The sequence below is a fragment of the Dunckerocampus dactyliophorus genome, chromosome 16 (genome assembly GCF_027744805.1).
Source record: "Dunckerocampus dactyliophorus isolate RoL2022-P2 chromosome 16, RoL_Ddac_1.1, whole genome shotgun sequence".
Taxonomy (NCBI): Eukaryota; Metazoa; Chordata; class Actinopteri; order Syngnathiformes; family Syngnathidae; genus Dunckerocampus; species Dunckerocampus dactyliophorus.
Window position 1 is genome coordinate 9,323,941 of NC_072834.1, and position 24,929 is coordinate 9,348,869.

The following is a 24,929-nucleotide window of genomic DNA, read 5'->3' on the forward strand; positions in this document are numbered from 1 at the left end:
GAAATTTATTGCTATTAAAAAAAAAACTTGCCTTGTTAGTTTAATGTATAACTGCTTCCAAAGAGTGAAGGCCAGCATTAAGCGTTACCCTTTCACCCATCATGCATGATGAAGTCAGTGTCGTGCGAGAAAGTTCACAGGTGCCATCCCTCCTCTGTTACAGAAGGTGTGTTATTTACATCAATTATTCTATGTCTGTGCTGTCTACACATACTGTAACGTAACAGCACCAGGGGAAGTCAGAAAACAAGACAGCTTTTTTGTAGACTGTACAAAAGGGCGCCCGGCCCGTTCAAAAACTATAAAGGCCATTTTTCAGGCTCTAGTCTAAATCATGAACAGGCCAACCTGTTTTCAGTTTAAAACTGCCTCATGTAAACTGGCCCTTAAATACAGTATTATACTGTATGTCTCCTAAAATGTGCGGGCAAACCTACAAAATACAGACTATCCTCTGTCTCAACTGTGTTACACCCACACCCCAAAACGCACAACACAATGCACTTTCAGTTCCTCGCTGCATGCTGAGAAAAATTTTTTCCAAGGAGGGGTTTTCCTGAAGACACTACGAGCGCTTTTCTTCGCACCCTTTTTACACCAACCGCTGCAGTGTTTAAGCATGTAAAGTGATATACGGGACAGTAAACATACATGTACTGCTCATTCGTCCAGTGATGTAATGTTCGCATGATGCGGACTCACCCTTGCAGACACAGAGAAGCTCTCCTTGTTGAGCAACATGCTGTCCATGGTCTCCGACGCCATGCTGCCCGGGTAAGAGTGCCGTACACTATTGAGCCGTCCGTTGATATAAGGTGCGGCCGCTTCGGGAGTGGATCCTATCGATACTCGTTCAGCGCTCATTTTGCTTAGGATGCTGCTCGGTCCGGAGCTAGGTGCTGGTGAGAGACCAGCAGATACGAGTGCTGGGGTCGGTGTTGGACGATGATTGGGAACATTTGAGCTCTGGTCCATAGAGAACTGGTTCTTGGGCAGCGCTGGGTCCGAGGAAGTGATAATGATGTCCACACTCTCCTCAGATGCCTCCAATTGTGGGAGAGACGTGAGTTGTTCAGTCTCCACAGCAACCTTGATAACGAAAAATTGTTGGGAAATGTGTCTCTAAATACACACAAAAATCAAGAGGTCAAACCACCTTCCCCTGATACACAGTTTTACCCTGGAACAGATTCATTTACTTGATTATGTCCTATCGAGAAATTGTATTTCCCTTGGGCCAACTTGAGTTGTTCTTTGGATTCTTGGAATGAATACAGAAATACACACACTAGGATTATCAAAGATAAACCGATGCGACCGGATATCCGGTTTGACAAGGGAGAGATGTGGTTGCATCGGTAGCATCCTCCTGGATTGACAGGAATGAGCCATAAATCCTTGAACTAAAATGCTGATGGGGATGTCATACAACTTCATGTCAAAAAATCTGAACTATCCCTTTAATGGGTTGTAGAGATATGCACAAAGTATCGCAAGATTAGCAACCGGTTGACAGAGTGTCTCTTAAACAACGCGAGAGCCTGGGCTGCCGGCCAAAGGATTGGCGCGCATTCTCCGCACCTTAGCATGACTGAAGACGAGAATGGACCTGAATAGCAATAGCAGCGCTACCAGAAACAGGGCGCTAGCTAGCCACCAGGAAAGATTTTCAACACTAATTTATCTTATTTCTTATGTACTGTGCAAAACTAAGACAGGAACTACATCAAATTAAAAGCACTGAATGAATACAGACTAGAGCCCGACCGATGTGAAATTTCGGGGCTGAAAATAAGGAGGTATGTCATTTGAAAACCGATATATCGACCAATATATGAAATAAGAGCATTAATATACACAGGATACACAGTATACTGTACTTTAACAGTACATTAATTCATTTAATTAATACCCAAAATACGATTCAACACAAAGAAGCTGAAGACTACTAAATGAAAACTAAGTAACACTGTCAACATAAGGACATGCCTCTTTGTGGTTTACTTTTAGGTGTTGCCACAAATTTGTAGTGTTCTTTGCTTTGCTGGTGCTGGAGCCCTGGCTAACTTGCTCACTGCAGATGTTGCATCTAACGTAACGCCTCCACATCTTACTCTTCCCCTCTGCCTGTCAAATGAAAATATATACATTTAGTGCATTTTGGTAATTAGCCTAGAATTTGATACGATAGTTGAGCAATTTAAAATAAAAACAAGTGGCTGCATTGGGCTGAAAGTGGTAATACATAGGCTAACGTGAGGTGTTTTTAAACTAATACATGATGTTTTTATCAAAGGCTTATTTATAAAAGCATTTTACCAATATCATAATACTAGCTATTGAAAAGTTATTTCTGTAGACAGAGCATTTGCAAACAGTTCAAAAACAAATGCTGAAACAAACATAAAAAAGTGGAAAAAAAGTTGACTACAAATAAAATAATAATCAAAACACGCATCACGTTACTAAGGGACGAAACTACATTTTATGTAACAATGCAGCTGCTTTCAAAACATGCAATATATCAAATGACAACTAAATACATTACTGGGAACATTTTCAAAATGATTTGAATGAAGACTAACTTGTGAATGTATGAGCCCCTGGAAATCCTGCATGGACGTATGAAGTAAAGTGGGATGCTCTGTATATCTGCATGTATCTGTATTTCACTTTAAAACGCTGTATAATAGCCTTAGATCATAGTGACATGATATAAGTTGCCAATGTTTATCTCGTACAGATGAAATAAATACAACATTAAAGCGCTGGAATACACTCTCTAAAACTAGAACCTTCTGCTTAACCGTCCCTGACAGCGTGGCACTAAAGTATAGTGCTGTATTTGTTTTACAAAGTCACAGCTTACCGGGCTCTAATACAGACTCGCCATCCACCAGTACAAGCCTGGGGTTTGTTTTTCAGAGAGATTGTGCACCACAAGTGTGCACAATAGCACTCAATAACGTCATCCAATCTTACCTTTATGCATTCCCGCATAGTATCAGCATTCGGGACCAAATATAAGGTGAAAGAAAAGGGGGGAAAAGACAGTATAGTAGTCTATCTGTGCAGCGTGGGAGAAAGTTAGATGGAGCGTTCAGGGGCCGTCCAAGTGTGACGAGTTGCCGCTCACATTAAACATGCAAAAACTGTGGGATTTCTAACTGTATATTATTTTTTAATACAATAATGGCCAATATTTCGAAAAATTATATTCCTTTGCGTGAAAGATATTTACAAATGATTCTTTTTTAAAATTTTTTTGTGTGTTTTTTTTTTTCATTTTAATCATTGCGCCTGAACGTTTTCCTCGGCCCAGTGGTTGGGGACCCCTGCCTTACAGCATGCTTGGGGAGACGATGTGCTCCTTTACACATTTGAAAACAAATGTAGTAGTGGAATCAAATCGTATCGTTTGTACACAGTATGGAATCATATGGGATTGTTCTGTTTTTAAATTATATCGTTTTTGAATCGTATTGTATCTTGTGTATCTAGATGCGTTTTGAATCGTCTACCGCAATGATTAACATCCCTCACACACACACACACACACACACACACACACACACACACGCACACAGAGCACACAGAGATTAAAAAAGGAAAACAAAAACATAAAAATTAAACAATAAAACAATGAAATAATTCATTAAAATCAAATGATAATAAAAAGCTAAAAATAATATTTGAAGTTAAAATAAAAACTATAAATTATTACACAGACAACATAAAAAAAAACTAATAGAAAAGCTTCATTATGAAGCCTACCTTCTCCTCCTCAGATGTGGGGGTGCTCTTCCCATCCTCGATGCCAGAGTCCGAGCTCGACGTCTTGATCGACACAACGCTCTCATATTTCTCAGACTCCAGCTTATCTCCGAAGTCCACCTGATCCTTAGAGGGGAGATTGTGTCTCGGTAGGGGAACAGGGGTGGCCATGATGGGGCCCGGCGGCTCCAAGCCTTTTTCCAGTAGAGATTGTGGTGTGTTTGGGAAGGGTGTGGTGGGGCTCTGGGGTTCCGGGGACTGGTCTCCTTCCAAACTGGTCTGACTGGTCTAGCATGGCAAAGACAGATGGACTTTGGTTATACATTGATATGGAAAAATGCTGTAATTTAAAAGGATGCTAACAGCCTTCAAGGTAAGCAACCTTTGTTTGGTAGCCATTCTTGCATCTCTTGCATCAGGTCTAATTAGCTCTATGTTAAGTGTGTTGCAACTTACAGCATGTATGTACATTCTCTTTATCCCAAGATTTAAGGAAATGGCCGTTTTTGCAACCTTGCATCTAAAATTGCAGTCATTTCCGGACGCTGCAGACATTCTTAAGTCAGTGATAAACACAGCTCAGCATTGGGATTATATTAAATACCTCACTAAACTAAACAAACAGGGAGCTTTATGATCTCCATGACATTTCTAGGATCTGTCGGTCAACAGTCTAGTACAGCTGAGGCAGAACAATGTCCGAACATAAATAATTCAGGCAGCACTTTTCCTTTTTGCAGGAGTAATGCCAAAGCCAAGGTCTAAATTTAAAAGAGGCTGCAAGTGTTCCGGTTACTGTTCTTTTGTTTATCCTGAGGGTGGTAAAGAACAGCCTCGTGCTCTATGTTACTTTGTAATCGCATGGCCTCTGTGGACACATGAATGCCCTCTGCCAGAAGCGACCTTCAGTCCCTTGGCAGGAAAGCACTGTTTACCCAGAAATGCTGTTTAAAAGGGGTGGGGGCAAACAAGGTTGGTTGTATGTACAGATTGCTTATAGCCTGACTTTAATTATCTTTGTCAAAGACGTAATGGTTTGTGTTGCTTTAATGTTCAAGTGTTATTAATTAGAGCTGTGAAAGTTAACACGTTAATAAAGCTTCAACGGCACTATTTTGTTTGACGCGATAGTGTCTCAACTAACCAGTGATTTTAGATGCGAGCTGTCTCTCGGCTGATTTTTTGCTTTGAGCTGTGAGCTAAAACTTGGGTTACGAGCTGCTAGTTACCAGCAGGCATAGCCGAGGACCGCTATTTGGGGGGCGTGTGTCAATTGACCTGTCAACTGACCATGACTGAAGACAAGAATGGTGGTAAATGGCATACATACATTATAGCGACCTAATTTATCATCATTCATTATGTATTGTGTAAAACTTAAATTAAAAGCATTCAATAAATACAGACCCACCATCCACCAGTAAGAGCCTGGAGTTTGTTTTTCAGAGAGGTGCCCCGCACAGATATGCACATTAGCACTCAATAAGGTCATCAAATCTTACCTTTATGCATTCCCACATTGTACCAGCATTTATGACGTGAAAGAAAAATTACAGTATAGTAGTCTGTGTGGCGTGGGAGAAAGTTAGAGGTTGCGTTCAAGGACTGTCGAACAAAGTGGTAAGTATGTGCAAAATACTAATGCACATTTTCCACTAGATGGGACCTACACAGCTTGATACACCTTTACTTAAAACCAATGCTATTTCTAGTATTTGGGCAAGACTCCAGAACATTAGTTTACACAGTATGTGGCAAACTCAAATCAGGCCACACATTTACAAACATAAAAGTTTAAAGTCAGCAACTTTTGTAAATGAGCAACAACAAGTACATAAACAGGCCCCTTGTAGTATATTTAGATACCGAGAATGATGCAGAAGACAATAAAATGACAGATTAGACATAGGAGGCAGGTTTTGGTACCACAGTGAGCTCCAAGGTGTCGTCCTCCTCTCCTTCCTCCCTATTGTCTTCGATTTCCTCCATGACTTCAGCCTTGGCCTCGGCCACCAGCTCCCTCAGCGGGCGGTTCGACGTCACCGAGCTCACAAAAGGGTGCTGAGGGGACAGATAGAGAAGATAAGGAATAGAGAATTGGGTTTGTTTGTGATAAAAATGTGAGTAATGGCAGTCATCAGCGAGAGAGAAAGAGTATAAAGGACCACTTTCACTGCTGATGAAACCCAACCTGCCACTTTTGAGTTCCCCAATTGTGTCTGCCATTCAATTGCAGAGTGTGCAGCAATCCCTCACACTTTAAAGCAACAAAGGATTGCTTTAAAAAAATGATGACTGATTACTAATTCTTTCACTTTGGAAGGCAAAAGTGTGCATAGTCAACAGCACAAATAAGCCTGTTTTAAAGTGGAGTGCTGCAGAAGTTAAAAAAAAAAGAGTCATCATCTATTATTCACATGCCGTGTAATTTAATTGGAGCAACTGACAAAAGGAGGCTGCAGACGTGGCTGAGCATTTAAGGGTGCAGGTTGGCATACATGTTTATTGTTGCTGCGTTACTTGCCGCAGTTTATTCCACTTGGCTTCAGCTGTTTGTTTTTTTTCCGTAACTTGATTAGAAACAACAGCACACTGATGTTTAACAAGGCAGGAAGCGTAAATGCTGAGTGGCATCCTATTACAGCACAGATGGCAGACATACATTGCATTAGCAGTCAACGTCCATCCATCCATCCATCACACTTATGCTGTGAAGGGTCCTGGTGGAGGCAGGAACTGATCATAGGTATGAATGCGAGTGTGAATAATTGTCTATAGGTGCCCTGCAACTGACTGGCGACCGACCAGTCTAGGGTGTACCCTGCCTCTCGCCCAAGTCAGCTGAGATAGGGTCCATGGATGGATGGATAATGACTAGACTGTTGCATGGCACTGGACACAACTCTAAACAGGTAAGCATTTGTGCCAACACAACAACAGAGGTGTCCTGGCTGGTCCACTATTACTGAATGATAGTTTTGTTTTGGTTGCCATAGCAACACCAGACAATCCGCACACCCTACTGCGGCATGCAAATGATTTTGATGTTATCAAATCAAATTGTGTGCATTTCAGTGCATGATTGGAGACAGAAGAACTTAAAAAAGGATATACAGTATTCATTTGTCCCCCTGTGTCGTAATGCAAACTCAGTTCAAACAAACCGAATCCAATGTCACTGAGGCAGAACAGTGGAGCTTATGTCCTCTTTTGTGGTTTTACATTGCGTTAGAAGCACACTGATAGTGTGTCACGCATGCACGGATGGCTGGTAAAAGGTTAAACATGAACCATTTTGGGGAAGCAGAGCACAAGGCTACCTGTGTTGCAATCACTGGGAAAAAGCATTGTAAACCTGAAAATGTACCGTGTGTTGCAAAGTGAGGACAATTTGATCATTTTCAGTGTTACATGATCTCAAAGTTGAAGATTAGGTTATAAAATATCAAAACAACTGGCCTAATCTGATTAAAACTTGTATTTCCTTTAAAACGGCTATGTGAATGCTGATGAATGCTGCTGAAAAGACAATTCCAAGAAATGAGGACTACTTTAATACTGTACATCACAGCACATCATAGCAACTGGTGTCATGCAACCATGTCTCTTAGTGACTGTGAGCTATATAAGTGATGGCATTAGCACATTCTGATTAAATGCATAGCAGGTGCTATGATCTTCCAGGCAATGCATGACTGTTTTATAACAATTCCAAGTAGTTATGTGTAATGCAAATAACCTTAAATACATATAACAAAAAATACTGGCTGAGAAACCATTTAGGAGGAATCCAGCAAGGATCACTGCTCACTACTATGTCATGTTATTTTGGTTTCACAAGTACATGACACATAGCTACTTGTACAAAATCATGCACCCTTCTTATCTATGATTCACGATTACGGTCCTCTCAAACATGCTAATCTGACCTAAAAGCATGCCACGTGCACGCACAACTATGTGAAACATCACAAGCACAGACCATGATACACATCTAAACCATCCAGCATGGCACCAAAAACCGAGCCACGCCCGTCTCTTCCTCACCCCCCACCCAGTGAGCCTGCCTGGATCTCGCCTTTTCATCTCTCCCTTCTCCAACTGGCCGGCTGGCACAGAGCGAGGCGAGGCGAGGCGTGATCCCGACATGTTCACGGCGGCCTGGGCTGGGAATGTAAACAGCTGGTGTTCCCTAAGCTGTGGGATTGAAGGCCAGAAAACTGTGGCTCAGAATTGTAATAAATGAGATGCCGCTCTCGTGCTTGAAACCACACCATGCTCAGTTCTTTTTCTGTTTTCTTTTTTTCCAGAAACAGTTGGCACCAAATTGGCCTTTGTAATGGGCGGGAATCCTGTTTGGGTATTTCATAAACCCCTTTGAGACTGGGCCCAGTATCTTCACATCATTTTTCACACAGACAAACAACCATTCACCCACATTCACACTGATATTTAGACAATTTCGAGTCTCCATTTAAACTAACATGCATATTTTTGGAATGTGAGGGGAAGCCAGAATAGAGATGTTGCAATGGAGCTACGAACCCACAACCTCTGTGAGGCCAACATGCTAACCACTAGGGTTTTGAGATAAATTTTTAGAGGGAAATATGATTTAGAAAGCTATTATAGGTAAAAAATGAGCTCCACTCTATTCTTTTCTTCTGCCTTAATTTAAATTGATTATCCTCTCACCTCCAGGAGATGCACTGCTGTCGGGCGGGTCTCGGGGTTCTTGTCTAATGCCCTCTTCAGAAAATCTTTAAACTCTGGTGACCTGCAAAAACACATTAAATTTATATATATTTAAGACAAATGAAGAAAACTGGGTGGGAGACATAATGTGATAGCTTAACGTAGCAAAAAGGTAAGAACAGAACAGTTCTGGACGTGTCGTGGTGATACATGCGCATCATCTGGTGGTCTTTTGTAAAAATCGGGGTCTTGACAGGAATGATGGCTATGCGGCACATGGCGAGACTCCTTTCAGCACCTACTGTCTATGAACGCAGTGTAGCACATCTAGACTCATAAAAGTGAATGAGTGGGAAAAGTGGGCCTGTCAGCGATTTTTCCAGGTGCAAAGTCACAAGTTGTTTCTAGTCTCTAGTCTGTTGTTTCTAGTCTGAAGATGAACTGAGGAATCATGGGATTGAATAGTACAGAAGTACCAAGAGCATATGAAATGTAAGGTAAGGTAAGGTTTATCTGTAGGCCTTATTTGTACAAATTCATTTAATTATGTCTGAGAAATGTTACAGTATTTATATTTCTGGTGCCAACACTGTCTATTATTGTGTTTTAATGAAATATGTCGCTGTAAAATGTTTTTTGGGGGGGGGGAATTGACATACTGTACATGGCTTGGAATAAATCCAGCACTTGGCATCTGTAAAACTGTACTCTACGGTGGTGTTTAAAAATTAAAACAATACAGTATAGTTATTAATTTGCTGTACGGAACGACGCACAAGATTGGGTTCACGAGAATGATACGAGACAAGATTTTAACAGAACTGTTTAAAAAAGTACGATGAAAAAATATGACTGGCATTTTTTTTTACTGCATCTCAAAACAATGAAGGTGCTCTTTGAAATGTTTATTGTTCGACAAATTGACACTATGTTTATTGTTCGACAAATTGACGCTAAAGGATGTAATCAACATTTTTTGAGACCACTAATGTTATGATTATAATAATATACTATTATAAAGCAATATTTCCTTTAATATGCCATCTTTTACTCTGTAAAGTTGTGGAATTGCCATTTGTGACAGATTTTCTCACAGGTACTGTAACGTTTGCAGCATTTCTTGAATCAACTGTATTAAAGAGCAGCATTTTTTTTGCAATAATTTTCTGTGAATGGCCACCATTTTGCACTGTTCTGTTTGTATTTACTTTGCCGACCAAACGTCTTAGTGAGTGTTGACTGTCGGGACGAAGGCTCTGCCGCTCCATGTGTAGTTTTTTTTCCCCCCAGATGGGAAAACTGGGTCGGGTGGATATGTTTGAGGTGGGCAAGTTAGTTTTGTTGCAAAGAATTCTGCATACCGGCTCTTTTGTGTTGATGGGGTCACTTTGCTCATTAATATTCATTAATGCAGCCCCACGAGGGCTGCGGCATTTCCCTCCTAACTTCGGGTACGTTACCTTCATTGCTCCTCACGGAGCGTCACACTTTTGCTGTGTGTGTATGCAGCGGCGATCGTGTCTAGTGCTTGTGTATCTAACCGAACATTTCAGTAACATTACTGACACCTAGTGATCAGTGTAGAAAATTATGTCATTTTGAATGCTTTATTTTGTATTTTAGTTCATTTTGCCATGTTTATGCTTGAAAATGTTCAACTTTGCTTCAATATGCATATTTTTGTCTTGCGTTTTTTTTTAACGCGATAGACAAGCTGCAAAATTCGAAGCATGAAGTGGCGAGGGATGACTGTATAGATGACCCACCAATCATGCATGTTAACAAAGACTACATTTACATCATTCAGGGAATTGTTTAAATGCATCTCTCACCATTTGTTTGGTTGTTCCAGGCTGGGAGGCTCCGCCTTGGCAATCTTTAGCAGCACCCTCATGGGGTTGAGGTCATGGTGTGGAGGCTCTATCTGAGCAAGCTCGATTAGAGTAATTCCAAGGGACCAGATGTCGGCCTTGTAGTCATACGGAGCATCCTTCATGGTTTCGCACATGACCACTTCAGGGGCCATCCTGGCAGAAAGAGGACACTTGTAGTGAAACTCTCCAGTGGGTCCAGCGACAACTTCTATCTGAAAGCATTCAACGCAGTAATATTCCACTAGTCAAAGGCAAGCTCACAATACTGCTCAGTTTGTTCGCTGTCAATGTGCTAATGGTTCTTAGAAAGACCCTGCAACACCAGTCTGTGTTCAGATGGCAAAGAAAGTGATGTTTGTACACCACTTTTTGTGTTGACTTTGGCAATCACAAAGCCTAAGCAAAGCCTTGCGGTATTACGGCCTTTCAGAACTCATTATTGTGTAGAGATGATACTGAAGTGCGGGCTCTTTCTGAATGGATGACGCTATTCTAGGCAATGATTGACTAAGCAACACTCATGTAAGGGGGAGAACCCTGTGGCTCAAGGTTCACTGCTGAAGCCTTCAAATGAGACGTTAACAGTTTGTTCAGGTATAGAGAAGGGAAGGGCTCTGGTGGGACAACACTATCATTAAAGCTACAGAATGGATGAGCTGTGGGCATTTGGAATTTATGACACCGGAACAGCTCAGGACATATAAGATACTCATTTCCATGGAAGAAGAACTACAACGATGTTTCCCAAACATGTAAATTTAGAATTCCAAGTTCATTACCCATTGATGCGGTTACATTCCTGTGGTGTATGGGAACCCATATCTTACTCACCAGTATGGCGTGCCGATGAAAGAATCTCTTCTCTGGAGGGTTTTGGTGTTTTTAGCAGATACACCAAAATCAGCTAGAAAAAAATAAAAAAAATTTGTGTTTGCTGATTTACGTATTTTTTTCCATTATTAGTAGTACAGAGGAACATTGGTTGTCGTCATTCATCCGTTCCAAAAGCTTTGATGCAAATCGAAACCTAAGAAAACAGAACACATTTTTCCCCAAAAGAAATCATGTAAATCCAGTTAGCATTAACCAATTAAAATCAGTCGATAATCCGTCATTAAGCCGACACCCAAAAGTAACAAAAAGCACATTTCATAGAGATTAATTATAATTTTACATGCAGAAATCAAAGCAAAATACATATAAATGGCAAATGAAATAGATTATTATTTAGTTTTTTTCTTCCCCTTATACAGAATTTATTTGACTTTGATGTTTTGTTATGCAAATTTGGAGCGGCCGGACCGGAGCAGGAGGGGACAGAGAAGAGAAAAGAAAACAGAGGAGTGTGGGGAAAAGAGGCGTACAAAAAAGAGAGACAAGGACAACAGCAACAACAAAAACTGTGACAACAATAACAAAACAACAGATACAAACAGGACTACAACAGCAAATGTCTGACGGCTATGAAGACGCTGACGGGAAGGACAAAATAATATCAATAACCACAATGATAATACTGCATTGAAACAGTCACACATAATAGTAGTAATGAAATTATTAACCATGATAGTGATCAGAATGACAGAACTGTAACACACACAATTGTAATAACTATAATCATATTGCCGACATCACCGTCACTGTAATAAAACCAACAAGATAATAACACCCTGGTTCACTCAGTGAGTAATGTGGGGAAGTGCGTATGTACTGCGAGTGTGCATCTGTACGTGTGTACAGGTATCTCTGTATGTGGAAGAGCCATGCAGACACTGTTTCATTCTAGTCTGTGACAAACTTTTAAAGAGTGGTTCGTTAAGAGCTTTATACTTGAACTTTATTGTAAACTTCAGCAGCAGATACAATCATCATTACATTTATATTCCTACGATTCAACTACACCAATCTGGGTTCTCAAGTGTCCATTCAGGACGACATATATCAATCTAACATAGTTTAAAAAGGCAATCAATTGATTGAATCGATACTAATAAAGCATTGGATTTAACCACGGCAGGTTTTATATGGATGTGTTTTTTTAGCACTTTTAATGATGAAGACGATAAACATTACTCGATTCAGTCTGCCTGTCTGTGATGTCATCGTCTTCCAGGTATGTGGTGGTCATGGTAGTTTTAGTGACCTGTGAAACAGTTAATTGGCTTCTTCTTAAGCTGAGCCGTACGTCAACGTCACCGTCATATTGGATGTGGCAAGAGTCGGAGCGGAGAAGATGCCTCATTCATGTGCTGCATGGAAGTGTACGACTCATTTTACTGCCCAAACCAAATCCCAGTGAATAACCTTCCACAGGTAAGACTCATCAATTACCTTTGATAGCATTTGGCCCATAGACTGCATGATTTGTCGGATTTCCTGGCCAGGTTCCACCTATAGCGTCCCAACAATGCATGGATGCTTTGTTTGGGCACTCAACTAGTTTGTAAAACCAAAACCAAGGTTCCACTGTATTAATATTAACCTCATTATTTTGTATTAGTATCAAGTATTTCATTGTGAAAGTGTAAGTAACCAAAATAAACTCAGATACCATCTGCAAAAGCATGGAAATAAATAATTTTAAAAAACTAATAGAATAAAGAATACATGAATAAAGAATAAAAAAGAAGAGGAAGAAGAAGAAGAAAGTCCCAGGTTGATAATTATCATCATAAAACATTTATTAACCAAACAGGCAATTCTTTTGAATGACCATTTACCACAGTAAAATGTAAAAAAAACAACACTCAGTCTTAACTTTATTGACAAATGACATGGTTGTTTTTTTTTTGTTACATTCTTGTCATGTGTGTTTAGTGTGTAGTGTTTTTCTTCTCTTATCTTTACTGAAGTTGGCCCTTTTTCCAAATAAGTGTCAACAAAAAGGCATAAAAAGCCAAAAAAAAGCACATCCAAAGGCATAGAGTCTACCCGTTTGTGCTGTCTGGAGTGAGGTCATGTGTAGTGAGATCATTCTGGAGATGTTTTCAGAAACGTTTTTGTCTTAAAAATATTGGTATTGACTTGAGAGGTTCCACTGTGTTTATTTTAACCAGTTACTGACACATTGTTCCTTCCTGTGACTGGCTTGAGATGGTTATCCTAGATATCCTCCATCATCGTGTCCAAAACAAACATTTTCACCATGTTAGCAAACATACTCATGGCTAGTTTAACAGCACCATAAGTTTGGAGATTTGTAATGTAACTGTGATGACTCAACTTTAAAGAGGCAACACCCAATGCTTGTATCTAAATATAGTGTCAAATGCAAGAATGTTAAAACAACAATATAAGGAAACACATCGGCTTGTTTGTGATAAAACAGCCATGACAAAGACGCATAGCAGGTAATAGCGGAGGGATAGCAGGTAAAGCCAGTTGAAGGAGGAGGAAAAATAGCACCCAAGTACAAATACTTTGCTGTTGCCTTTCTAAAATACAATACATCTATGTATGTGCAATTGTTCCGCTTTTCCTCTCGACAAGTGGTTAAAAAGTTCAATATTTAAATATGAAATGTTATGCCTGATGTTTGCATGTCAGCACTGCCTTAAGACACATTAAAGAAACCACTTTCCACTACTTTTTTAGAGAGAGTTATGCCTTAAATATGAAACTCGCTCGCCATTGGTCCACAACTCCAGCAGTGCAATGTGAAGTATGTGGCGCACTCTTCAAAAAAAGGGGCCCATTAAAAAAAAAAATGAAAGCATGTCAAACTTTCCCACACGTTATGATGCTCCACTTAAGGGGCGTTGGCTTGCACTGAAGTCGCAAAAACAGCGCAAAGTGAAAATCTGCAATGTAATGCAGATGCAATAGTGCGATGCAGGCTTTTGGTAAAGTATGTGAGGTTTTTCTCAAACATAGCTAGTTGATAAAGAACCCAAAAAAATGGATGTATAGTCGTCCTTCGCCACATCGCATTAAAATTTTACGGCTTCACTCGATCACGGTTTTTCAAAATATATTATTAAATCATGCTGTTTCATGGTTTTCATGAGTACGGCCAATTATTAGTAAAAAAAGGCATATTTAAGCAGATTTTGCTCATTTTTTGGCAAAAATTAAGCATTTTCAAGCATAAAAATGGTTAAATTAACTAAAATAAGGGTTCCTACAAATTTGACATTTCAAAATGCCATACTTTTTCCTGACTGAGTAAATAGATGTGTATCAACAATTAATCGATGAAAGACAATTTTTATAAAATATTTTTGTCACTAATTACATTCAATTTTATGTACTCAAATATCAATTTTGGAAACAAGGACTATTACTTTATTGGAAAAACAATACACAGTTTGAAAGCCCATCATAAATAAACGTTTTATACAACAAAATGACAAACAAAATAAATAGATTGGATTAATTAATCACACTCCAGAGCTTAAGCACAGCAACAGACTACACTAATACTGTGGAACCTCGTCAGGGTTAGCGTGTTTTAAGTCCAAAATTTACGACAAAATTGTGCCTCGGTTTGTATATATTTTCTGGTTAGTGTACAAAATGCCGTTTTTTTAGGTTATTCATACACTGCGTGAGTCCAACTGTATTGTTAATGTATTATACAACCTTGTTAGCAGCCTGTTAGCTTGCTCATAAAATGGAAAGCGGAACCGGAAGTCAGCTCAATCGCCCGTCTACGATGTCGGAGGTTGACTCTGTTGTTCTTTGCTAACTAACAGTTACGGTCTTTGCTTTTCTTGTGATCACGGCTGCAAAATAACCCACAATGGAGCAGGTTGCAAGCTCCAACATTTTAATAAAGAAGTTGAGAAACACTATTGAATTGAATGCATACTGTAACTCATGGTGAAACACAAAGGTGGTGTTCTGTGTTGATCTCTCTGTCAACAACCACGTCTTCAATCAAGGTAAAAGTGACGTTAAAAATACATTTACCCCTTTCATCCGCCATTTGTATGCATTTCAAAGTGTTTTATAAAACTAATTGTAAAACTATGAAAAGTGTTTTGTGTTGTTGTGTTATTTCTCATGGGAAAAATATATTCAGCTAGAGCAGTGGCTCTCTATTTTCTGTCATTTTGTCTACACATTCCAGAAAATAATCACATCAAACCCAGATCTGAGTGGAATGTTTTTAAAAACAACTCTCACCTAGTTTGATGTCCCCTTCCAACATGAGGAGGATGTTGCCAGCCTTCAGGTCTCTGTGGATGATCTTCATGCTGTGCAGGTAGGTCAGAGCCTCCAGCATCTGCCGACAGACCACCTTTATCTGTGGCTCCGTCAGCCCTCGGTCCAACTCTAAGATGGAACGAAGTGTTCAAAAATCTCAACATTGCAAATTCTGATCTAAGGGTAGGTGCTGATCTAGCGACTGGAGTGAAGATTACACAAGGTCATGCTGTGACTCGAAAGCCTCACAGGTTGTGTTGATGCAGTAAGCCCAGATAAAGAGAAGGTGTGTTTAGTTAGCTGCAGATGGGGGTACGCACAGATATGAGGATGGGGATTACGCTGTGAAAACAGACGGGGGGCTTTCCCACAGCAGAGGACTCCACTGTGTCTGCTCTCTTCAGCCTTCAAGGCCAATTTGGTCCAGAAGCATTGTTTCAAATGTGGAGCGTACTTAAATAGTGTAGATCATTAGTGTTAACCACTGCTGTTAACAATGCATAGGGACTTACCGAGCATTGTGGCATCCACAGCTCCTCCTGGGCAGAACTCAATCATGATCTAGAGAGGGAAAGTGAACATAAAGCTGAAACTTGTTCCTACTTTTCAGATATGTTGACTTGCCCGAGTGTACGTAAATGTGATGTTCCTCAATGTAACTTGTTAAGCATTTCCCAAACAAATACACAACTACCATTATCACAGTTCACATCATTAACAACTTAATTATTTGTGCACTTTCACTACTGCTACATGTCAGCACCAGTGGATGTCAAAGTCTACTACTGTAGTGTGGTGATGCTTCTAGAACATAGTCGGCATAGATTCAGAGTGTGGAGTGTGAGGCAAGCTTGTACTCTTAAAGTGCACTGTCCAAATATATAGCAGCAGTTTAACTGAGAAGTCAAAACACAGAGAGGAGGAAAAAAGAAAACAGGACACTCCCTAAAATGATGTCTTGTTGGCCAACTGTAACCTCTAACAAGCATCTTTCATTTCCTGTCCTCCCCGAACGTCTCAACACGCACATATTGTGCACACTACATACAAAATACACACTTAATCTATCAATCCAGGTCCCTTGAATCTTAAAAATGCATCATACTGAGACATTTTGGACTATGTAGTGACTGACTGTGTAGGTGCAGTTCGTAATGACAGTATAGTGTGGAAGAATTTACATGTCCTGACCTCAATCCCATAAAACACCTTTGGGATGAACTAAAGCAGGGCCACACAACTGGTGGCCCACAGGCCGAATGCGGCACACCACCTGTTTCTGGCCCCTGAGCTTATTCCTTCGCTATGTGTTTTGTTTGTGTCAGTGAACGTATCCCAGGACTTGTCTCCATGCCAACGATAGACATACAGCCCGTTACTGTCAGATTTCCCTGCTGCATGCATTTTTTTTTTTTTGGAGCAGTTCGCATATCGACACTTCGCTGGCTGTCGGAGCTTCGATTGTACAAAAAAGGCGTGTTCCAGGTTCGCGGCTCAAAAGAAAAGTGGACAGTGAAAATCAATAATTGAAAGAATGGACTGAAACAACAAACACAAGAGATGATATGCGGCCTACCATAGTTACATAACTCATATGGGGGGAAAAAAATGAATTGTGCTTCCACAGCAACACAACCTTTAACAGCATTAGCAGCGAGACTTCCGAGTAAGTTGTTGTGTGGCAGTGAAGAATGTATCCCGACCGGCCAAGCTACATGCACAACATTTCCACTCTGGGCTGGAACAGTCATCTTCTTTTACAGTATGACCACTATGCTTTTAATTAAACAGATTTGCGTTTCAATGTGCCAACACAAAATGTGAGTGATGTTATTTTGGGAAGCAAAGGTCTATTTTAAGTAAGCGCATTTGATGGCGGCTGTTGTGAGGTTACTACAAAATGTGAAAAGGTGTACGTTGAGCTGACATGTCGCAGTGCTTATTGTTGCTTACCCTGCCCGAGAGCTGTGATGAATGTACAACTTCCGACAAAACCCGCAGTCCCCCGCAGGTGTGAATAGTGCAGCACTCAAGTTTCTAATGTTTCAGTCATCTGTGTTTTTTTCCAAAATGAGCCAACAAAGACAAAACATGATGTCTTCTACTGAGGTACCATTAAGTCACCAAGCAACCACTGTAGCATATAAACTGAACAATGTAGCGATTGGAAAAAAAAGAGAAAACCAAACAATGATTTCATTGTTTCAACACTCAAAAAGTGAATAATTACAAATAGTGAAATAGTGGGGCACGCCAGCAGTGTCGTTCTGCTCCCACAAACGTTAGGATTCTAGTTGTTAGGTCAGCAAACAGATTACAGGTTCTCAATCGAGACTCCAAACAAAATGCAATACAAGAAATGCGCTAGCTCGATTGGTAATCCCATATACACGCTGACGATATGAATTAGCCCTTTTCATGGTGACTTCAAACACCTCCAAATACGACAACTAATTAGACATTTCAACTCCACTTAAACGGATGATGCATAATAAGAGTAACATCGTTTCAGGAAAACATTTTCTATGACTCAACGGGAGACTGTGCTGGCACGTTGCACACATTGAAATGATCATGAAACTTGTTTTCTGCAGGCATACCCTGTTATTTTGCACTACCTCAAATTAAAACTGCACTTTAATGTCTTTTCTTTAAAAGGGACCAGCTCAAAATTTCGCATCCTGCACATGTGGGGTCAATGGGCGCGGCTTATAAGAGGGCTCGCAACACACAAACACAAAACACAAAAGCTAGCGCCCTATAGGCAGCTGCAAACAGTCCCTTTAAAATTGTTATTTAAATAAATAAATGTGATTTGAATTAAAATAAATAGATGTGAGAAGTTTTGCCTTGACTTCGACTGCATTGTCTTTTGCGTAATCATTTTCATTTCTTGTATATCTGTAATGTTTCTTAGTAAATGCTAGCATTTGCAGTTTGCTAACTGAACGCAATACATGAACTGAGTGTATAATGAATGCTACACAGCTGTTTTAACTGACATACTACTCAGGTTAAGTACACAACTATTGAGCAATTATGTGTAATTACCTTTATTGTCATTGAATTGAATGTTTACCGGTTATATATAAATAATATATATTTATAAATAGATTTTCTATGTTTATAATAGGTAGATCTTTGGGACGTAGTCATTTTAAAAGAAGCTAGCAGGCTGAAAAAGTGTGAGCACCCCTGTTCTAAGCGCATGCTTGTTCCTCTAAGTGTGCTGATGTCCGCAGCACTGTCATTGTGCTAAAGGCCAACTTTTTCTCACGCTGCAGACTGTTCCTGAAAAGGGAACAAAACCTTCTCACTTAACCTCTGTCTTGCATCCCGTATGTCTGTCTTACTGGACTGGTCAGACCTGGAATGCCTCATTTCATGCTTGCTCAGTTCACCCAATAGGGGGGAGGAACTTGGTACACTTTTCTATTCTGTTTTTACAGTAGTGGGACCCCTGAAGTTGAATGTCCCTCAGGTCACATGGAACTCAACCAACATTTTCAGGGAAAAACAGGCCTCTAAATGTGTACAAAACTTCATAGCATGCACCGTCGTCATGCATGACATAACGGGAGAACTCTGCATTCCTTACAAGAGCTCAGTTTTGCCGTCATGAAAGGATTAACTGCTAGCTTTGCTTTTTCTAAGGCCTTTTTGTGCAACACTTCCAAAATAGGAATCTTGCCTTGTAAGAAGTAAGCATGCCCTACCATCCTATGACCCTACCATCATCATCCTGTATGTATTGTTACTTGTTATCAAAGTTGAGATACTGTTAATTGTTCTAGCGTGTTACTATTAAAATGTGGTGAAGTTATTTTTACACTTGTAAAAATTTTACTTTTTTTTACTGCGTGGACAGTAAATGATTTGGGGACAGTTTGACCTCTACTCCCAGTACTTCTTATGGGACTAAAGTTTCAAAATACAAATTTGAGGTTCCTAGACCTTAGAGCAGTGGTCACCAACCCGTCGATCACGTCGATTGGGACTTTGCCGGTCGATCACGAGACTTAGAAAAAAAATATTACATCAGTGGCCTCCCCTCCCGGAGAGTGACCAACAGGCACGCATTTTGACCGCTGAACACACACGTGCGCCTTGCCGCTCTCCAGGCACGCAACCCGCAAGCTCCAGCCAGGAGCCCAGTCCCTAAAACCCGACCGGCGGTACCATGAGCGAGCAGACATACACCGGATCGCCTCGCGCTCACAGGTTGAGCGACAAGGAGAGAGCGAGAGTGTCAGAGCGCAGCAATGTGCCTGTTCATGCAACAGTGACTCAAAATCAGCCTTTTGCTCCCTCAAAATTAAGGCACAAATAGATGTGCACCTCCAAAATACACGGCTCATTAGGACTGACTGTTGTAACGCAGCCACATCGCTTCGCTCGCCCACGACACTGAGACAACAAGCCAAATAGATTTGTAGTTTGCAGACGCCACAAGCCCGACCCCGACAAAGATCCACAAAAGTAGGGGTGCCCAAAGTGCGGCCCAGGGGCCATCTGCGGTCCGTGGCTAATTTGTCATTGTGCATCACTGCAGAAACAAAACATTTAAAAAAAAACTGCAAAATCTTGGCGACCAATGTTGGCGACCGCTGCCTTACGGGTTACACCGTATACAGTTTGCCATGTGCATTTTGATTACATTTCTGCATTACAAGTGGGAGAAGGTTGAGGGAAATACTATCGAAGGTGTTAAGCGGCATCTGGAAGAAGACGAACTGAGGGGAAGCATGTGGTGTGAAATAGGGCAGGCAAGGATGTTTGTTGCACAAACTATCCATCACACTGAATCCAGATCTGACTGTTTGGGGGCAGTGGGGGTGGCTAAGGAATTCCAACTATGGACAACAAAAACCATGACTACATGACAATTGTGGAAGGCTGTGACACAGATGTGTTTCAAGTGTTCACGCTGTATTAGTAGAACTTTTGACTTTAAAAACACAGAAGGGACTACATTTGCTCATTTTTTAAATGTAGTTCTGCATAGCAAATGACACGTGTTACAAGTGTAGTCTCTGTGTTATTCTTACACATACATTTGTATTTAGGAATAAAATGTACTACTACTACTATTACTACTAAAACTACTACTACTACTTGAGGGGGTTCAGCATTACTAAGACAACTATCTTTAGCCCTTCTGGTCGGCTTGTATATCCCCAGAATATTCAAGGTCACGGCACAGCACAAGGTCACCATTTTCCTTTTCCAGAAGAAGCTGAAGGATGAAAAATGTATACTTGAGGAAAATTCACATTCCTGTTGCAACATCTGGGGGTGGGGAGACCAGGTCACTGCAGATGCATTATGCGACCCATGGGATTTGGTTTTCACCTAACTTTCACTTTCAACAGACCACTCATGTGTGGGAGAAATATGGCTTTGCGACTTGTTTCATTAAACGAGCCCACATCCTGTCATCGTGTGCATTTTTTTCAACTCGTTTTGTTCTGCATTGGCCACAAAAGACATTAAAAACAACATACTGTAAGGAACAAAATGGATACAATTGTGACACAAATCTGGAGATTGTAAATTACATTCGTGGTACCTACAATGGATTGTATCATTTGTCTCTGACTTGGGATGCCAAGTTGCTAAGTCCCGCCCGTGCCCCTGCAGAGACGTTTGCTGGATGGCGGCCATGTTTTTCAATCAATCTTGCTCACATTTTACAGACATGTGCCTGCCAGTCCCTTAATGGTGATGATTCGGCTAAACACCCTCAAGTTACAGTGGGTGTTTTGTAGAGCGCCTTGAGTAGTGTAAGAAATTTAAAGTCGATCTTACTGATCGGCTCAAACTTTGTGGTTTAATTCGTCAGAAAAGTAACAGCACATGCAACAGGGGTGCATGCTTCAAGTTGATTTTTCACCCTTGTGTGTGCAGCGAGCAGAAGAGTTAGCTTACACACGTGCTTCTCGAATAGGGGGCTCGCCATGCAATGCAATGAAGTATACCGCGAACACAGTATTAAATGAGGCTCTATAATTATCTCATATAAGCTCTTTATTTGGAGCAAGTGCGAGCCAACAACTAGCTTGACACATGGACAGGGCAGTCTCACTGACTGGACGAACAAAATAAACAGCACAACACATCCACAGCAAGTGAACACATAATATAAATGACCTACTAGTACTACATACGCAAAAAACAGCAATAAGCTAACACATAAACTTGAACAGTAATTACAAAGTGCCTGCTGTGTAGCCCAGAAGCAGCTCCCTCGGCCTACCCAGCATGCCTTGCGGTCACACTGAATAGTGTTTGTCGTTAACGTTAGTTGCTGCTTATTACCCTCCCCATAGCAGTAGTTGTTTGTTATGTTGTGACTGTCGGCAGAATGCTGGTGCCAGCAACTTAGACCGTGGTTTGTACAGATAAATATGATCAGGTTCTCAATAGGACAGTATTTTAATTCAGGGGGTTGCGGACAAATGTCCTGACATAAAATAATGAATAACCACTGGCTTACACAAATACATAAATACACTAGTCTGCATCATCCATGGTGTTGGTGCCACCTACCCAAAGATGGTTGTTGAAGTAATAGGCATCCAGCAGCTTGACAATGTAGCGGTGGTCGCATTTAGCCAGGATTTCGATCTCAACCATGTAATCCTCCAGCTCCTCCTCACATTTGGTTGGAATCACTTTGGCTGCAGCCAGAACACCCGTCTCCTTGTTACAGGCCTGGAAAGGACATCATAGTGACTTCATGTTAGATGGTCAATGACCTTAAGCCCTTTTATTAACTGAGTAAGGAAGTGATCAGTGTAAAAATGCAGGTTAGGTATTTCTGTACGCATCCAAGTGTGCATGCGCCCCCATTGTGACCTTTAGGAAGCTGGCAGCAGAAACAACCTCTTGGTTTTTAATGTCTCCCTGTCTTCTTACAGGCGCTGTGGGAAAACATCTGAATCAACACAAGGTCGCAGCTACACACTTCTTTACCCTTCTCAGCACACTGAATGTTTGTGTGTGCGCGCTAGCCGCTCCCACCGAGGCAGCCCACAGTGCGAGTCAACAGGACATCTCCTCCAGGCCATCAAACCATCTTGACAGTTGGCCGCTCAGTTAACAAGGCTCAAAAGAGTAAACACTGAGCCACCAGATACTTTCACTCCTCCGCGAACACCTCAACAGTCTACCATACACATCCACAACGTAGAGACGCTGATTAAGTAACGGATATCTGAACTCAATCATCTTTAAGGCCACAGTAGATGATGCACAAGTTTAACACTACAAGTCCCACAGCCCAGACATTTGGCTTTTCTAACTTGCATGCCCAAAGGACAGCCAAGTGGCTGGATTGGTTTTAAACAAATATCCTAGCTCAGGTGTGAACCGTCCATCTTGTCACCACTGTTCTGTAAATAAGGCAATTATTCTCTACTCAATTACTCAAAAGAAAATTTAAACATCATACACTTCATAGCAGACATGTCATATAAGTATCAAACGTGTCATAGAGGCATTTAGAGATGAAGCGGTCGACACGGTTTGTTTTTCATGTCTTGCTGAAGCACAAGATTCAAACGAGACTTGTTGACATCCAAATTTCTGCAATGAAATACACAAACACACAAATCTGTGCAGCATGCGGATAAAGTGATAGAGAATAAAAACACCCGATGCATTTAGGCTACAAAAATCTCACGTGCCGGGATGTGTTTGACCGGCGTTTCAGTGCTTCAACCCTCTGCATCCTAGGTTTCCCAAGTGGGGTACGCCAATTGTGATGGGGGGTTACATTAATAAAAATGAAAAACAATTAGCGCCTAACGCTCAAAATTACGAGTGCGCCTGAAGTTGGTTCTACCTCAATAAAACCATTCAATCGATCAACAGAAACAATCAGAGGACTGCACCTTTGTTTGCCACGACAAATACCCCAACAACACTTACTTACTTTGACCAAGCCAAAAGAAAATTGACTGAGCAGAAGACTTGGGAAAGAGATCTAATAAGAGAACATTCAGAGACTCTCCCATTCCAACAATAACAATCGATTGTTAGTTTTGTCAAATGGCCATCCCAAATAAAGACGCTACATGTAGTCATTTTACAACCGATGTTCTACCTCCGTTTTATCATAGTTGCATTGCCTTCGTCGTCGTTTCCGACTTGGATCCCAGGAAATACAGAGGGAAGACACAAGTGTCTTGTTTACATGCACATACAGTATACAGTAAATACACCGTACACGAGAAAACGACTCTGAAAGGCTACAGTCAAGTTAGCATGGCATCAGTACACAAGTGAATGGATGGTTTTTTGTTGTGTTTTTTTTTTTTATTTAACCGCATACAAAGCAGAGACAACCAACCAAAACCTGAACTCAAAAAGTTAGCATACCGTGGACAGATCTCTCATGTGACACAAACAGGTTTTCTAAAAGGGAGGGTGGATGTTTATTCGTGGTGACTGTTTTTGAAGCACAATTAACATTCTATCATTGCTAAAAAACCTTTTTAAAAAAACCTGCCTGAATAGAGTGAATGCCATACCTCTTACAGAGCGAAAGGCGTGCCTACACTTTTCAACTCCTGACAAAAATCTTCATGCGGTGTCCGGGTATCTACGTCAAGAGCTCCTTTTAAGACGAAACCCTAAAAAGTTTCACTCTGTGTCACGCTTTATGCTAACTTTGTTGAGGTCTGGTTTCCATGGAGATGGGTGTGACGTGCCTCTGCTCCTGTGGTCACAAACCTTTATTTTGGAGCACACACATACCCAGTGTGTGAGTGTGCACGTGAAATTTGTAGAAAGATCATTTTGTAGAGAGGGAGTTTTTTTTTGTTTTTTTTGTTTTTTTTTTAAACGGGATACATGTTGAATGATTTTTCCTTTTAGCATTTTAAAATTGGTTGTCGGTGTTAACATTTCAGCTTTTTCTCAGTGTGCCTTTTGCCCTACTGCCGTGCTCTGGCACCGCCGGCCGGGCTTTGGGGACAGAGTTCTGGGCTGGGTGCGTGCCTGGAGCGTGGCGAGGCGTACGGGCATGCTCACTGGTCAAAATGCGCATCTGCTGGCCACTCTCCGGGAGGGGACAGCGCTGATGTGTTAATGCATTCACTTTAACTACTTTCATGACTGTAGTGGAGAGCTAGGACTGTATGTGATTTGAGCAAATTCACTGGAGCACCACATCCACACAACCGCTCCGGTCAATGAACCAGACAACAGAATGTTTGATGGGCTTTATTCATACACAGCACAGATTTTCATCCAGCTGGCTGATTTGACATTGATATGTCTGATATCTTCTATCACCAACACAGACAGACATAATCATAAATGCGCATTTCAACAGCAGCTGCACGGCTGGCTCGAATGTGCCACTGGTCCTAAGAAGGACTCTTAGCTGCCCTGCAAGGTGCCTGGCATAAATAAAATGAAATCCACCTTGAA

The 24,929-nt window shown here is 41.0% G+C and overlaps 1 protein-coding gene across 1 annotated transcript in view; it reads right to left on the reverse strand.

The window, feature by feature from the left end:
• The window catches only part of stk10 (serine/threonine kinase 10), a 42,046-nt gene that overhangs the window by 9,833 nt on the left and 7,284 nt on the right, over positions 1-24,929 (reverse strand). Inside the window, exons 2-10 of the mRNA XM_054754031.1 lie at positions 22,041-22,205; positions 16,004-16,052; positions 15,471-15,620; positions 11,175-11,247; positions 10,302-10,496; positions 8,470-8,551; positions 5,701-5,835; positions 3,775-4,062; positions 703-1,089 (exon numbers count right to left, since the gene is read on the reverse strand). Of these exons, the coding sequence (XP_054610006.1) occupies positions 703-1,089; positions 3,775-4,062; positions 5,701-5,835; positions 8,470-8,551; positions 10,302-10,496; positions 11,175-11,247; positions 15,471-15,620; positions 16,004-16,052; positions 22,041-22,205 (1,524 nt within the window). The remainder of the gene's footprint in view (positions 1-702; positions 1,090-3,774; positions 4,063-5,700; positions 5,836-8,469; positions 8,552-10,301; positions 10,497-11,174; positions 11,248-15,470; positions 15,621-16,003; positions 16,053-22,040; positions 22,206-24,929) is intronic.